The 17,411-nt window shown below is 38.2% G+C and overlaps 1 protein-coding gene across 1 annotated transcript in view; it reads left to right on the forward strand.

The window, feature by feature from the left end:
- Positions 1-17,411, forward strand: part of LOC117832707 (carboxyl-terminal PDZ ligand of neuronal nitric oxide synthase protein-like) — a 224,937-nt gene that overhangs the window by 200,447 nt on the left and 7,079 nt on the right. Inside the window, exons 11-12 of the mRNA XM_034711947.1 lie at positions 13,843-14,039; positions 14,647-14,771. Of these exons, the coding sequence (XP_034567838.1) occupies positions 13,843-14,039; positions 14,647-14,771 (322 nt within the window). The remainder of the gene's footprint in view (positions 1-13,842; positions 14,040-14,646; positions 14,772-17,411) is intronic.

Below are 17,411 nucleotides of genomic sequence, written 5' to 3' on the forward strand. Positions count from 1 at the left end.
TGAGTCCGAGTTGTTGTAAAAATAATCTGTATTTACAGATTCAACATAAGCATGTAGGATCTATTGACATGGTCTGGATTTTGGCATTGGAAGTGTTCTGGTGTCTGTTTGTTGTACGTTTCTAGCCTGAGAAGTATTGACTCTCACAGATCTCACAAAAAGCAGTCAATATGGAGAGCAAGCAGGCTGAAAACAATCCTCCAACAAACATTGTGGCTTCACCAGTGGTAATTTTAAAGGGATTTATTGTGTTTAGTTTTAATTGTCAGAAAATCTGCAGAAAACATTTTTGTTTTCATACCACTGAAGTAAGCTAGAGCAGAGTCTCTGTGTAATTTCCTATTAACAGTGAAACTGAGACTCACCAGAAATGAATGAAAGGGCACTACTTTCTGGTGAATGTAATGAACCAAGAAATGACAGTGGCTGCTTTGAAGACGTATTTCTTTGCACTTTTTTCACTCCTCAAATTGCTCATTGGACTGTAAAAAATGTGGCACATGGACAAAGACTCTCAACAGGAAGTAGTTAATGGCTACACCTGAATGCCCAGTTGTTGGCCATCGTTCTCAGAGGCATATAAGTGTTGTTGGTTTTCTGTTGAACAGTCAGAAAAGGATTTTCCACGTTGTCTCCACTTCACTTACAAACATGTAATCAGTATTTCTTGCAAAGTCTTGTTCTCTAGCAGAGTTTCATTAGTTTGAGCTGTGATGGAGATTTTGAGCTTAGCACAGTCATTCCATAAGTGAAAGTTTCATTCAACAGTCTTGGTGTCATGTTGCCATTGCTGTTTTTTCCTCAGGGAATAACAGAGGTGAAGTGTTTGGAAAGGTTACATCAGGTAGCTAGGGAACAGTAGAAGATGTCGATGGAGAGGAGGAGGAGGAGGTGGTGGACATGAAGGCTGGTGTGTTTTGTCAATTGGGCTTCTGTTTTCCCCCAGAGACAGAGGGTCAGCCCGGGAGGCTTGGCCTGTCATGACAAGATAGATGCTGAAAGATGTTTTCTCGTAGGATGGAATTCAAAGTTTGCTGCCCTGCTCTGTTTACGATAAGTCAGGCTCTGTTCAGTAAGAGGAGGGTAAGACATGAGAGGAAGAGAGGTCAGCTGTGTAAACATCTTCAGAGTTCAGAGTTTAATGCTACGCTGTTGCTTCTTCATGATGCATTACTGAGAGCAGAAGATATTTGACGAAAAACAGATAACATGAAACTGAAATGACATCCAAGTTGGATAATTAAACATAGAGATAAGATGCAGACAGAGAGTGCTGAAGATAATACATCTCAATCAAAAGACTCATCTTTGAAGATATAAATAAATCCAAATAAGACGCTTAATTTCAAGATGTGCTCAGTTTATCACAAACTCTTTATCATGCTTTTATTCATTGTGACAAATTCAGTCTTGTTCTGCCATCTGAGCAGACAAAACAAACATACTAATTTCAATATTAGTTTCAAAGTGAGACTGTTTGCTGAGCAACAAACTCATTTAGAGAATATAAAGCAGTGATGGAACAAGTTTTCAGTTTTCAACACTGGAGATGATTTTTTTATGTCCCGTTCCCCTCTGTCAATGTTTCCTTCTTTTAACCATAACCACAATCAGATTTAGTCAGAATCATAATCTTCATCTTCTTTTTAGAAAATCAAATATGTCAAGTGATTCCATCATTTCTCCCTTTGTCTTAAAAATAGCAGAAGATAGTCAAACATGTCCTTGACTGTTTCAGTGACCTGTCTTGTTTGCTCAATGAATATTACATACACAATGACATAAAACACATAAAATAGCATATTATCACCTTTTAAACCAGGAATTATTTGCTGTTTTTGCTGAAAGTGGACTCAAACAGTTGATTTTAATGGAAAAAGTGCAAACAAATTATTCATGGTCTGTCAACCAATTTATTGACCCATCGTCTCCACTAACAGTCCCTTAATTTATCTCTTGAACCTTGGAGGTGAAATGCTCCTACAAGCTACTTTTGTAATTATCATACAATTGCTTATTTTGGTTAAAACCCAGCCATTAGAAATACTGAAACAGCCTCTCTAAGGTAAACAGTCTTAGTTTTTTATTGCACTTGCACTGCTTTTGGAACATTGATTGTATTTAAAGATGAATGACATGTCTCCACCTCCCCCCATTGCATATAAGTGAAACCAAAATACCTCCAACAACAGGTGCTGACAAACTGCACTAGTGATATACTGATATATCATCAAGGATCCAGCTTAACAGGTACTTATGTTGGTTTGAAGCAGACACTCATGGTTATGGAAAAGTTTGATGACTCATAGGTCAGTGATTGCTCATACTCTGCCAATCAGGAGCACACAGCACATCAGGGGCTGGATTTGTCAACAGAGCTGCCATCATCTCAATATACCTCTTTTTTGTTTGCATCAAATCCCCATTGAAAACCAAGCTTCTCAAAATAATCAACGCTTGGGCATGAATCACCATGATGAAAAATAACTTCTACAACAAGAACCATGTTTTAAAGGGAAAACATTTATTTTATTGTATTTTCTGGTTGGATTAATGTCCCATCTGTCAACATGAAGGAGGCAGGATTTACAACCTTTACTACAATCAGTCAGTAGGGGGAGCACCACATGGTTTTTGCTCCACTTCTGGGGTTCTGTCATGATGTCACTCTTTTTAATAAGATCATGCTCCAAAGTATAAAAACAAACATTCTTCAATGCATTTTAGTATCCAGACTTGATTTTTTCTTCCCTTACACAGAAAGCCAAAATGTTCATTTTTCAAACTGGAACTGAAATCCAGACAGGCCCCAACTTTATGAGAAGAAAAGCAGAGAGAGAGAGAGAGAGAGAGAGAGAGAGAGAGAGAGAGAGAGAGAGAGAGAGAGAGAGAGAGAGAGAGAGAGAGAGAGAGAGAGAGAGAGAGAGAGAGAGAGAGAGAGAGAGAGAGAGAGAGAGAGAGAGAGAGAGAGACAGACAGAGAGACAGACAGAGAGACAGACAGACAGACAGACAGACAGACATACAGAGAGAGACAGAGAGAGAGACACAGAGAGACAGAGAGACAGACAGACAGACAGACAGACAGACAGACAGACAGACAGACAGACAGACAGAGAGAGAGAGAGATGATATGATATGATATGATATGATATGAAAGTTTGGGGTGTTGAAAAAACAAAAACTTCCTCCATTAATCCTTCCCTGCATTCAGTCCCTCATCAGTCTGAGACAGACCCCCACCAGAGCCCTCTCACTCTAATCATTCATGTTCTAATGAAGCCAGGTAAAAAATGGATGAGCGTCTCTACCTCTCATCTGTGTGTGAGCAGGAGGTCGTTTTCTTTTTGCTTTCCAACCTCAGGCATGATTGGCTTCACTTACTCTAATAGTTTTCTCTCACATCGACACATGTGCATATGTTAATGCAGCAAAGAGAGGAGCTCTAATTTAATACATCAGCCGTAATGACCCTGTCTGTCCTGAAGATAAGTGTGTGTTTGTGTCTTCAAGTGAGAGCATTTCAGGTCACTCGACTTTTACGGGTTTTGTAGTGTCTGGCTCTGATGCAGATTTGCCCTTAATGGCATTAAAGTCTGCTGTCCTGGTCCACATGCAGGGTTCAATTAATCTTACAGTTTAAGAAAGGGGAAAAGAAGTGGGACAACTAGCACTAGCAAAATATATATATATATGATACACAAAAATCCAGTTTCTATCATGATAGACCAAACATCTATCTGGGACTGTGTTAGTTTCACTAATAAGCAACAGAATCAGCATTTCTCTTACATTTCTTCCCATTTTCTTGATTCCTTTGTAACCAGATGACATCTGTTCTCTTGTCAAAACATTTTATAAATCACTTTTCATCTGAAATGTTGCCTAGAACTCTGTTTTACATAAACAGCGCTAATGGATGCAGGCCTTTAGTCTTCTAATGAGTTTTCCAAGAAATAATTAAATAGTCTACAAAAATGTAACTTTTTCAGTTGCTTCCTCCTTTCGGTCCTCATCAGAAGTTTGTTGAGCTGCTTTGTATCCACAAAAACTGTTCAGACTCTGCTTTTGGAATCAGTGTCCACTTTCAGTAAAATGTTGACTATGTGAGTTCAATCTTAACCTTAGAATTAATCTCAGTTTAAGGTCTAATTGCCTCATCAGCAGACTGAGCCAGAAGCTTACAGCTTTATGACTTTGCATCATAATTGGCAGGAATATTTCACTCCATCTGCAGAATTCTTACTTCTTTTATTAAAAAAAAACAACCAATGAATATTTGATTCATGGGTTTCTTGAGAAACTTTCTTACAGTCAGAATCTCATACTAGTTTTGACAGAACGTTAAAACCTGAATGTTTTCTGTCAAGATTGTTCAAAACAAAGCAACAACGGTACACACTGGATTTTGTAGTGCAGAAGAGACAGGTTGTGTGTGTGTGTGTGTGTGTGTGTTTGTGTGTGTGTGTGTGTGTGTGTGTGTGTGTGTGTGTGTGTGTGTGTGTGTGTGTGTGTGTGTGTGTGTGTGTGTGTCTGTGTGTGTGTGTGTGGGTGTGTGTGTGTGGGTGGGTGTCTGTGTGTGCGCAGCATCTCGAAGACAGAAGTGGGTTACCCTCAGCTTAGAACAAAGCTCAAAGTTTGGCACTTTGATCGGTGAAGCCAAAGCCGAGCCAAGCCAAGCTAATTACTTCCTCACCGTCTGCCTGAAAGAGACAGAGGCTCACTGAGAGAGCTGAGAGCTGATTTGCTCATTTATGATTGGACCTATAATCATAATTAAATCGTGATTGATCATTATTCTTCATTAAGACAGAGGATGTCTGGAAGATGACCTTGAGCAGGAACATTTTTGCAGAGAAGAGATGAAGTAGAAAAGGTGTTGGGAGCTGATCGCTGATAAATGTCAGTACTAATCTGAAATAAAACACCAACAGGGTGTGTTGCTGCTTTTAAACTGACTTCCTGTCAAAGATATAATATAACACCATTGATACAAAGTACACAGGGATTTTACCTTTGTATAATAGTGGAAGAGCTGACATAAAGCAGTGTATCACCAGAAAAATAAATGTCTGTCTCACATGAGATATTGCAGGAGAGATCTTTGTCTCCCTCTCTTGTAAAGGTCAGCTGAGGCTCTGAGCTCTCGCCTGTCTCAGAGACAAATGCCTCTCCTCTCCCTTTTAAACTGCTGTTAACTAATTCCTGCTTTGTCCATTTAAAGCAAAAACAAATTGGCTAATTTGTTTCAGGGTTTTTTCATAAGAAACCATATTTGAAGATTGTTCATTGAATAACACCAGCATCATTTGAAACCCAGGCATACAAGTAATTAATGTTATTGTTCATTAACCAACAGTCATTACCATCTTCTGTTATTCTCACTTCATCATTTAAATACAGCTCAAATCTTCCCCTACAGAAATAAGCAGTTTCTAAGTACTTCCTCTCCTTCACTAAAAACAGTTCATGTTGAAGTGTTATTAAATAGTGATTCAAGAAAGTCTTCATGTCTGAAAAACCAGGAATGGCATGTTTAGAATCTTCTAGCCACAGGATAGGACCAACAACTTGAGATACAAGATTGAGGTTTGAGTAGGACTGTTTGCTGCTAACATGCAGATGTCTGTTTAGAGTGATTGATATATGCTGTTTTTTTTACAGGGAGTTGTATGAGGTGCTTGTAAGTAGTACCTGGTCAGCTCAGCCCCTTTGTCAAGAAACCAGTAAAAGAACCGACACGAAAGCTAGGCTTTCTACAGTTACAGACTAGGTCAACACCACCATATAATTTAGCAAATTTTGAGAAACTCTGACCCAAACCCTCAGTGTAAGTTAGAACTTTATTTAGAACATATTCAGCCATTTGCGATCAGAAAGCTAATTTGTTTTTGATATTTAAAGTATGTATGGCTTCCACGAACATTCCAAAAAATAAAAGACTTTGTGATGGCAAAGTAAAGCACTAATAAATGTCTAAATGGAGCCTTCATTCCACCCCTACATTTGTGTTTGGGTCAGAGTTTTTTTAAACTATCCCTTTAATTTAACATAAAGTATGTTCTAGACCTGCTATGTTTGTAAAAAGCATCTTGAAATAACGTTAGTTGTGTTTTGGCGCTATACAATTAAAGATTAATTGATGGATTGATTGTCGTCAGATGATGACTGATGAATTCAGAAATAGCATTGCACCAGTTTTGTCCTTTCTCAGTGTAGAGGAAGGCTCATTTTTCATGCAATAGCAGCAAGTGAAGTCGCCTCCTGCTGGTCAATAGAAGGAGCACAGGTTAAAGTTACTTCCACAGTGGCTTCACTTTTGAAACAAGTGACTCTTTGTAGACCTCTCATTTAGAGTTCATGTTTGACAATAAGGGACAGATTTACTCTGTCTGTTTTACAAACTTCAGGTTTCTTAGTTTACTCTTTCAAAAAATAGTTTCTGCAGTGTTTCTTGTTAGATCATTCAGCAGGATCTGTGAATGCATGTAATTAATTTAGATCTGTTTGTTTGGCCTGTACATCAAAGATTCAGATCTGGTAGAACCAACCTCTGGGGAAATCCACACTAAAACTCAATTCTTATATTCATTCCACTGTTGTCGTATCAGTTCATTAAGAGTTTTGTTATTTCACTCAGAGCCTTAAAATGTCTGAGGTTTCTTTTTCCACCTGTGCTGTTTCTCTCTCCTCTTTTCAGCTCTCTGCTCTGTCATTTCTGCTTTGATACCGGACCTGTTCAAACACAAGATTACAGACTATATTTTAATTAAACTGTTGAATTAGCATGAAATTTCCATCCGGGGTGGGATTTGTGAAAACTGTGTTCCTGTTGCAGGAGATTGCGTTATGGTTTCAGTTGGTTCAGCCCGACTGGAACATGAGTGGGAGTGAGATCTCTGCTTCATAATTTTATACCGCTTTGTCTCCTGCTCGCTCTATTCTCCCTCTCTCTTCTTCTTATTCTGCAGGGTGCGGAGGTTAAAGATTACATGTGACTGAAATATTACTCCAAACACCTGAGGAGGGGTGGGATTACACACTGAAAACAATCTTCCTAGTTCTGCTTTATGACTGCAGAAGCCTTCTGTGTCTCTAATCTGACTCTTGTTGGAGTGATTCTCTTTAATCCGCCAACACTCCGAGAGAAAGACAAAGAAAGAATTCCTCATTTTAGTGTTAATGAAGGATGATTATAACAGATGCAGTCCTTCAGGCCTGTTTGTTAATTAAATGAGAGACACAACTTGTACACTGGAACACACACAGCAATCTGCCACAGATACACAGTCCTCCAGAGATAAACAAACAGGCTGCAGGAGGTCTCTCAAATGAAAGTCTCTGTAGATTTTAATTTCACTCTGGTTACAGGGGAAAGGCCGATGTTGCCAGTCAATAGTTGTTAGCGGTGCCATTGTACATGGAGCAATGCAGCAGCAACAGGAGGCTTCAAACTTTACAAACAAAGTCTCGAAATGACCCATCAGTGCACATCATTTAATTTTTTTTTTTAGTGGAAAAATAGGTTATTCCATTGATTGTGTGTTAATATAGACCGGGCAACTCTGTCTCCTTACATTGTGGAAGATGGAGCCAAAAAGTTTCCTCAATGGACGCTGACATGTTGTGCTGGTGATGTAATTTGTAGCCAAGGCATATACTAAAATGATCTGAATGGTGGAGCTGCTGGACTGATGCCTTACTTTTCACTAACCAGGCTTAAAAAAACACAGGTTGGTACAGAACAGCTTCAGCTTGGAGTGGACACTCATAGCTACAGTGGTGGAAAAAAAGTTTCGGACACCCCAATGCATTTGTGAAATATTGCATTGAGAATCACTCTTAGGTCTTCAAGTGCAATTTCTTTTAGTACAGTCATAGCCAGGTTTCTTTATTTTTTTGTTCAGTTTTGCATTCTCTGTTATTTGTTGACTTTGATACCGGAAATGTTGAGAACGGACATATTTCATGACAATATTTGAGATTGTGTAAAATTTTAAGGGTGTCTGACTATTTTCCACCACTGTATGTTAATTACAATGACTCTTGTGTTAGTGTTTGTTGTGTTTTCTCTCTCTGTTTCTCCTCTTCTCTGATAATCTGGTAAAAAAAAATGCTGCAGGAGTCTCATTGGTCAATAAAGCTGTCAAGTATGACACCACATACCTTCTTTTTACATCAAATAATAACACTTACCCACAAATCACCATGATAAGAACTAACTGCTTCGACAGAAAGCATGTTTGAGAAAAAATATATTTGAGATGATCTGTTATATTGTAGGGAAGTGGGCTTCAAGACCTTCACTGCAGCTAGTCACGAGGGGTAGCTCTAAAATTTTTGGTTTCACATTGAGGGAGCTGTTGTCCTGTCCATGTTTTTATGCAGCCTATACATCTTCTACTGTACAAAATAAACAGAGCCAGTGTTTGATAGTCAAATTTACAAAAAACATCTGTTTATCTCAGACTACTTTTAAGCTAAACTGCAACAAACTCATTCATACTCCAGCTAATTAACTTGTTTCTATATTGCGATTCCTTCAGTGTTCACAGATCGAGAGATTTTACCACAAGTCCAGTTTTCTGCAGACTCCTCCCCCATTAGTTTGGCAGGTCTTAACTTTAGCTCACCAGGTGACTAATTATGTTAGCTGATTAAAAAAGGTTGAGTTCAAAACAGAAACTTGATTTGATAGCCAACAAGACCCACTTAGGCAGATGGCTCTTTGTTTGGCTCTGAACTGAGAAAAATTCAAGAAGACAAAGCTTCTTATTTCACAATGAATTGTGATTCAACACATAATTCTCTGAGTCAGTTGCAGACGTAGACAGGTGCATGCGGTTGTACTGAAAACAACAGGATCATGGTTATAGTTGTCCAGCTGCTGCTGGTCCAAAGCTGAATCAGAGGCAGCTGTGGCTCAGCTCATTGAGGAGAATAGAGGACTTAGTACTCCACCTCTTCTCTAAATTATGACCCGTTTTAATGCTGAACTCACAGACATAACACAGTATATATTCTGTGTGGCCTTCACTTTCCAAGAATAGCATAAAATATCCAATACCCACTCATAAACCCACTCTGGAAATCAGAGAAGAGTGTCTTTTTATCTCCAGAACCTGCTTGGGAATCAACACAGTTATAATTGCTTTCACCATCTTTCTTCACTATCAGAGTAACCCTGTGGTAGATTTCTGTATGGAAATGAATGTATTACAAACAGGAACTGCCAACATATCTTTGGCACACTTGTTATAGTACTACTTTGACAATATGTAGATGATTGTAGCAAATTAACACATGGCATTGAAGAAACACTGTCCCAGTGTGAGCAAAGAATATGTTACTCATGTACTTGTGCTGAAAGTAAAATAGTCTCATGCTTCTTATGCTTGTTGCGTTTTACTGTGCATACAGTCTTGCAATCATTAGCAAGAGAAATTAAAGGGCTTTTGTTTGTTTATGTAGTTTTATTTAAGATGGTTTAAATGCTCAGTTTACTGCTTTTTAGCAGTCATTTCTTTTTAATTACAAAACTACAAAGCCTGTTTTCCTTTTTTCTGATGTGAGCTGTCTTTTGTTGTTACGTCTTTTGTATTACAAACCTCGCTGCACACTCAAGGTATTTGCTTTTGATGAATTCTACATCAAGGATGAAGTGCTGCTTTAGTGGTTTGAACATGTTATCAGGTTAAAAATTCACGTCATTCATTTTGATTGCTGAGTTTGAAACTAAGTGTTTGAAAGTACAGCTGAAATATTCCTAACACTGATAGATCCAGAAGTCTTCTCTGATATATTACCTCAGCTTGAGCTGCAGTGCAGAGTGATTCAACAATTAATTCTCTCATTTTAATGCTTCAGTAGGCAAGATTTGTGGAAAAAAAAATCCACCTGTTTCATCAGCCTAAATCACAGCAGGGCTGCAGCACAGAGGATGTCCCAGCTCCACTAATTGGGTGACATAGATTAACTGTTCACTTAAATGAGAATCTCAGTTGTGAGGTTCAGATGCTGCTGGGAAATGTCAGCACAGGAAGTGGCAAATTGTATAAAGCATTGGGTGTCAAATAGCAGTGAATGAGCATCCTGTCAAAGGGAACCAGAGTCATTTATATTAAATCTTTAAGTTTATGTTATGGATGTTTCATGAACATGATTGTTGGAACCATGTGCCATCCATTAGTGAAGTTTTAAAGACACACTCCTCATATAACCTCAGTTTTCCAGTTTGGCTCTGAACCTTTCCTGGAGTGACAGCATGATCGAAGAGTCGCCAACGGTGTGCTGCCAGAACCCAGCAGCATGTGGCGGTCACTAGAATGGTGTGCAGGTCTTCCCTTTGCATTTTATCTGCTATCGATCACTCTGCTCTTTATCTCCCTCCTGTTTAATTAGCGATATTTTCATATTACTAATGTTGTCCTTTGTCCCAGAGTCCTCAAACTGTAAATCTACAAGGTCACTGCAGCCTCTGTAACTCACTTTGTTGGGGACAAACTGACCTCCACTCGCTGTGGATCTACCTGCATTTGAACGCACCATTTAATTTAACAGCCCTGAGACATCACTAAATTTGCATTCATTTAGAGTATACAGGAGCCCTGAGGGCGAAGGGTTTTAGAGCTGGCTGGGGGACAGTGCAGCAGAGAAAATGGTCATAAATACTGATAATAAATCTTATTTGTGTGTAAGTGAGCCACACTGGGACACCTGGGCTCATTTCCAAACAGCAGGTTTCACCTTTTCAGCAGCACAGATCTCTAGAAGATAAGTTTGGAGAAAAGTACAAAACATTAAATCTTCTGAATCATACACACACTTTTTCACAGACAACATCTGTGTTAGGCATGTTACACAAACATCTTGTCTTTCTAGTGTCCTTCATAAAGTCCTCCTGTGGAGTATACTGCATTACAAAGTCCATCCATTACATCTCCATTAGGAGCTGAAAGAGAGTTGAGACTATGTGGCCTTGTTCTCTGCTGGGATCAATACGGATGTTTAATAGCCTGTGTGATGTGTCGCTATTGATCCTGAGATCACTGATGACCTTGATATACAGTCTGTACACTCTGAATAACCTTGTGGAGGAACATTGAATTAAGCCTCATGTAAATTAAGTGCTCTTTGTGTCACAGTAAAACATAATATGGTAAACATAAAGGGATAATGTATAGGGATTGGGTTGTTGGAGTAGATTAAACATTAACCCCCTTTTTACCAGACTACTAAAGAGATACGCAAAATGTTGAATTAACAATTTTATTGGTTTAAAATGAATATTTTAATATTGTGAAAAGAGTCCCTCATATTCCACTTTGGTAGCACTTCCATGGCAACAATATTTTAATGAGTCTACTTACGTTTGTATTTTCTTTGTGTCTCTCTTCTTTGATACGGTTGGCGTCCCTTTCACTCAGCTCCTGATGCCTTTTACCCTCCCTCACTGTTTTCTTCCTCTCTACTTTTATTTTCGCAACTAGTGACATGTTCAACAATTGACCTTAAATCTAGAGTTTTGTTACAATGTTACAATGTCATTTAGCAGACGCTTTTATCCAAAGCGACGGACATACGAGAGCAAGAACAACTCAGCAAAGATCTAGACAAGAGGAAATAAGATCAGTACAGGTAACAAAGTGCTTCAAGTCCATTTGGATACAGGTACTATCAAGCAGTGTAAAGGCAATGCACAAAATTAAAAAATTATTTTATTTTTATTTTTATTTTTATTTTAATAAAATAAGGAACATCTACAATGAAGCAACCAAACAATTTAAGACCTTCCATTATCACATTATTATGTGCTCTGCAAATAATGAATTAAAAGCAGTATTAAAAGTATCCTAGAAGTAATATTTGTCATAAGTGCAACTCATTGTATCTCTCTTTGTTCCTCTCATCTCATAATGTCCTCTGTGTCATGCTGATTGATAATACTGGATCAACTTTCCCTCCATGTCTCTGGTTAATATTCTGTTGTAGATCTCTGTGTCGGGTCGGTAAGTGAAATACTTGTGTTCAAAGTGAAGTCAAGGTTACCCAATTTTGGCGCTCCATCTGATTCTAAATGGCGATATTTTCTCCATATATCTGTCTGAGGCTCTGTACCTTTTGGACATGTTTATGCAGCTCTTGACCGAACTCTCAGCCATTACCTCCCCAGACTTGTCCTCTTGTAGAAGCATTTTTCATGAGTTAGCATAAGCAGCTCAATAATCTGCTTTCTAAGGGGTACAATGACCTGATATCTGATACTTCTATGTCTCATTAAATGCTTTCCGAGAAACATTTCTCTCCAAGAGGTAAGATCTTCCGTCTTAAGTGGATTGGAACAGCCTCATCTCCCTTTTTCGTTTTTTTTCTGATCTTGCATTTTGCTCATTTCTGCCTCATTTTGCTTTTACTGTGCATGTGTCATTGTAATTTCCTCAATTCTTGTGTACTGTGCTATTCTGTGTTTTGTGTTATCATATTTTCTGTGCATTCTCATAAGACATTTCAATTTCACTGCAATGACCAATGTTGGTTTGGTTTGTGTAAAGCTGCAGAGAGACCAAGTGGAGGATTTCTCAAAGAAATACTCCACCAAATTCAATCATATTTGGTATCTGAAGTTCTCTACCTCTTCACTGTACTCCTAACAAAACTGGAGAAAACTTCTGCACAGCACAATCATGTACAAAGTGATGCCAAAGATGCAAACCATGCAGTGTGAGTTGAAAATTTCAATTTGGGCAAGGAATTCCTATTGAGATTATCTGAAATACCTCCACTCAACAAAACAAGCTGAAAATGAAAATGAATGCTAGTAGCTGGGGTCCACCTTAGGAGTCCTGGTATGTAGCAGAGCTGAGCCCATGGGTTGGATGAAGAGATACTGAACACTGGAAAGCCTTGACTTGATGAAAGTAGGGATGCACAACATTATCAGCAGATATGAAAACTATCAATGTGCATGGCCGATAAGGTGGCAAATATGTACACGGACAATGAGCTTCAATTTGTCAGCTGTATGGAAATCTTTATTCATTTCGGAAACAGACACTAGACACATTACTGAATGTCTGTATTTGACAAAGAACACATTAGTAATTTGTTGTCTTGTTTTATGTCTGTTTCTAAAACAAAGAGACCGTCACAATAAGAGTAACAGGTAATATCCAGTACAGCAGCCAAATGAGTTTGAAAAAATTGTCATATTGGACGTCTGAAAATATCCAATATTGTGTATCCCTAGATGAAGTGTCAGAAAAGTGAATTCATTCACTAGAAACTGCTTTATGTTAAATTAATGGGGGTAGGTGATGTTAGTAACCCAGATAAAACAGTATTTGATTTTGTTTGGAGGTTGAGTATTTGCATGTTGTGCTCAACCATTTTGAATGAACACAATTTTGTGTCACATCTGGACTAAATACAACTTTAGGCGATACAAAAAAAAAATTGTTTACGCTACTTTTGGGCTTTAGTCAGATTAAATTCACAGTGCAGTAAGCATATTCCTTAAAACCTGTACTCTGCCAAAAACTGTTGAAGTTATCATTTCAGGAAAGCTTTTGAGCTATGACTTAAATCTAGAAATTAGCAGTGGATTAGGCGATGTTGTGGAGAATTTCAGAAATTTAAATGTGGTATTCCTCCCTCAGAAGCTGAGTTTGTGCAGCTCATTGACAAAGCAAACACCTCATGTGTGTCATCTTGTGCTGAAAGCCTCTGCAGCTTTGCAAGAGCTTGTGCTGTTGAAATTATCGTACAGGTCTTCAGCTTAATTCTGCTGTATATTCACCTCTCTACCTCTCTCTACCTTTCTCTCTTCTGTCGCTCTCTTCCTCAGTTGATCAAAGTATGTTTGAGAACTCAGTCGCACAGCAGCAGAGTCCTCAGACCTCCAGGCCGGGCCAGCCCTTGGCCAGGCGCTCCACGGCATCTTCTAATCCAAACCTGGGGTCAGGCTCGGTGGACTCTCCATCCTCTGGAGGCCAACAGAGGCTTAAAAACGCCATTAATCTGGGCAAAGCTGTAGGCGCAAAGGTGAGCACAGCATAAAGATTACTTCTGCCTATCCTCATGTTATGTATCACTGTTACTGGATGTTTGGATTATAGGAGGATTTACAATCCTTTTTATGCATCCATGGAGTCGACTTAAAAATGCTCTTTTTTCACTTTTTCTGTCTTCTGTTCTTCTTTCGTGCTTTCTTTATTCTGTCGTATTCATACTATTTATCCCTCTTCTTCCTTGCTCTACTTTCTTTCCACCCCTCTTTTCTCCTTATATTTCTGCCTATTTTTGTCCTTTTCCCTTTCCTCTTTTTTCTTTCTTCTTTCTTCCATCCTTTCCACCTTGTCTCTCTTTCCCTCTTTTCGTGTTTCTCTTTTCCTGTATCTTTCTTTTCTTCTCTCTCTTTCTTTCTCCCTTTCGTTCATTATTTTTCCTTTCCATCTCTCTTCCCTTCTCTCTTCTCTTTTCCTTCCTACTTCCTCTTCTCTCTTCTTCTTTTCTTTCTTCCCACAATAATTATTTTTTCTCTGTTTTTAATTTCTTATTTCTGGTTTTCTGTACATCTACATCTTTTTCTTTATATTCTCTTTTTTTATTTCTTTTTTATTTTGTCTTATTTTTTATCATTTTCTTGAAGGTCAATGATCTTTTAAGAAGAAAAGAGCCGAGCCACCTCGGGGACATCGGGGTAACTGAGGTCAACAAGAGCGCTGGTGCTATCTGGAGCTGTATGGACCAGATGAATCAGACTACCGTTAACAGGTACACACACACACACACACACACACACACACACACACATACAAACATACACACATACACATACACATACAAACATACATCTTATCTGTATTCATAGATTTAACTATAATCTTAATTTTTCTCTTTTTTCCTGAACCACAAACTTAATAAGTGAAACTCTCCCGTGTCTCATTCATTTCCCGTCTGGTGTCTCAAGGTTTGCTAGTTTGATTACACAAACTGACTCAGTTTGGTTTTGCTTCTTTTACTTCCTTTTCAGTGTTTTTCAACAATATGAACAAATCCAAAACTTTATATGGCCATGCATTCAATTTGCAATAAAACCCCTTGAAGACAGTACCTTATTGTCGCCAGAAATATTAAATTACCTGTGCTGAAAGGAGTCTGTCCCTTTTAATAAGGAGCCGGGTTAGAGAAGGTGAATGATTTGAAAGTTTTCCTTTGAAAAGTGGTTTTAAATTAATAATGAGACATCAAAGACCTCCAGAGATGATTGAAATTGAACTTTTCAGTTTCTTCCACACAGTCAGAAAAGAAATGTCCCTTTTTAAAGTACCTGCTTAAACACACACACACAAACACACAAGTGTGTATTTGGGGATTTGTTCCAAAAGCATTGATCTGTTGTCTTTTCATCTGAAGATCAGTCAAGTAAAAGTCATTCTTCAACGGCTCTGCTCCCATTTGTCTCCATTCACTGGGCTGTGAATAGACTCAGTTTATGGAGCCTGTGATGATCTGTACAGATTTTACCAGACCACCGGCTGATTCTGCCAAGTGGAGCTGAGAGATTCTGTATGAATCACTATTGAACAGTGCAAGAAATGGGTAGTATTCACAGTCAGATCATACAGGAGCATCTTTTTAGCCATTTTCTTCAACTTGTTTCCTTGAAATGACAAAAGAGAAGAAGTCTTAGGAATTTGTGTATTTTTTGTTGTATTTTCGATAAAGAACAAAGGGATGTGCGACAATATTTATTTCTGTTTCCCTTTAAACCCTTTTTCTTTACATGGTTAATAGTCATTTCTGTCTTTTCTATCTGTCAACAACAAAGCATGAGCAGCTCTCCTCTGCATCATGTATATGCCAGGAAACAGCCTTCATTGTAGCTGTAATTGTCAAAGTGAAAACTCGACTGTGGTCATACAGAGTTTGTTCACACTACAGACTGCCATGAAAATGTTTGGATGGGTAACACAAAGTGAAAAACATGATAAAGTTTGTTACAACTGGAGAATCAAGTGAGAACTGTGACCTTGGGAGGCAAAGAAAGGCGAAGGGAATGGAAAAAGTAGTAGGAAAAGTCGGCTAGTAGGAAAGGAAGCATATCCAGGCAGCTGCATTTAAGAAAAAAAATTAATTGACAAAGTTGTCAATGTATCACTGCCAGTATTCCCCATGTTCGTTTTTGCAAGAAACATCATATTTTTAGGTTATTCCTGGTTTAATACTTGAAGGAAGTAAAAAAAAATTAAAAATATTTCTTTTTTATGATTATTTATTGAAAAAGTCATCCAAATGTGTTGAAGTCAAATCAAATTGGAACACTTTTATCAACAGCAGTGTATCTACGCAAATTGTTCTTTTGAGAGATCATGGCCAGCGTCAAAATAGAAACATATTACTCAACAGCACCACCCTCAGGCTGGGAGAAAACTCAGCACATTTACATTAAAACACTACACATTGTGATAACAAGCAGACTCAGATCACTAATAAGAAGTTTTTGAGTCATAATAATCTTCCGATAACACAGAGGTAACTGTGCCTTTAACATTCACAAACAGCACCGCAGTGTTTACTGGACTAAATCATCTGTGTGTGCGTTCCTGTCAGCTCCACTGAACGATCACACAGCGGTAAAGATAAGTTCCCTCTTATCACCATGGGATGTTTTTTACCATATTAATTTTCTCTATTTGTGGAGAACAGCCTGAGATACTGGTATGTCTATGTAAACACTGCAAGAAGCCATGACAGTGATAACCAGGAGTGAATGCAGATGAAAGTCTGGCAGGTCTCCCCCCCTCCTCCACACATGTGTACACACATACACATAAACCCACACATGCTCCAACCCTTAAAGTAACACACTCTACTTTAATAATATTTAAACTTCTCTATAGTTGCTCTCAGCTAAACTCTGTCTCAGTCAATCAAAATTTCACACCATGTGCCAACAGTTTCTAATTTACATCACTGTGATACTTATTGGCTTTCCTGACAATAGTTGGATGCCAAGATCAATCCCACTCTGACGTCTGTTGGGTCAGGCTAGCTGCTGCACTGTCTCCAGTCTTCACAATGATCAGATTTTCATTTCATAGACTTCAGATGGTACAAAAATGAGGAACGAGGCAACTATTATGACATCACATGTTTCCTGAAAACAAGATGTGCCATTGAATAACAAAAAGTTCTGCTTTTCAGTGTGATTTTTTGCATCTACATGACAAAATTCCTATATTTTCAAAAAATCAACAAAAGTCAGAGAGACATTTTTGTAATTTTTTTAACTGAACTGAGCTAAAATACAAAACAAGTACCCTATGGAATAAAACAATTAAATGTGATTAAACTTCACAAAGTAACTTACAAATAAACGTATTTAATATTGGCTTTGTTGCACTTATTTTT

The sequence above is a fragment of the Notolabrus celidotus genome, chromosome 2, assembly GCF_009762535.1.
Source record: "Notolabrus celidotus isolate fNotCel1 chromosome 2, fNotCel1.pri, whole genome shotgun sequence".
Classification (NCBI taxonomy): Eukaryota; Metazoa; Chordata; class Actinopteri; order Labriformes; family Labridae; genus Notolabrus; species Notolabrus celidotus.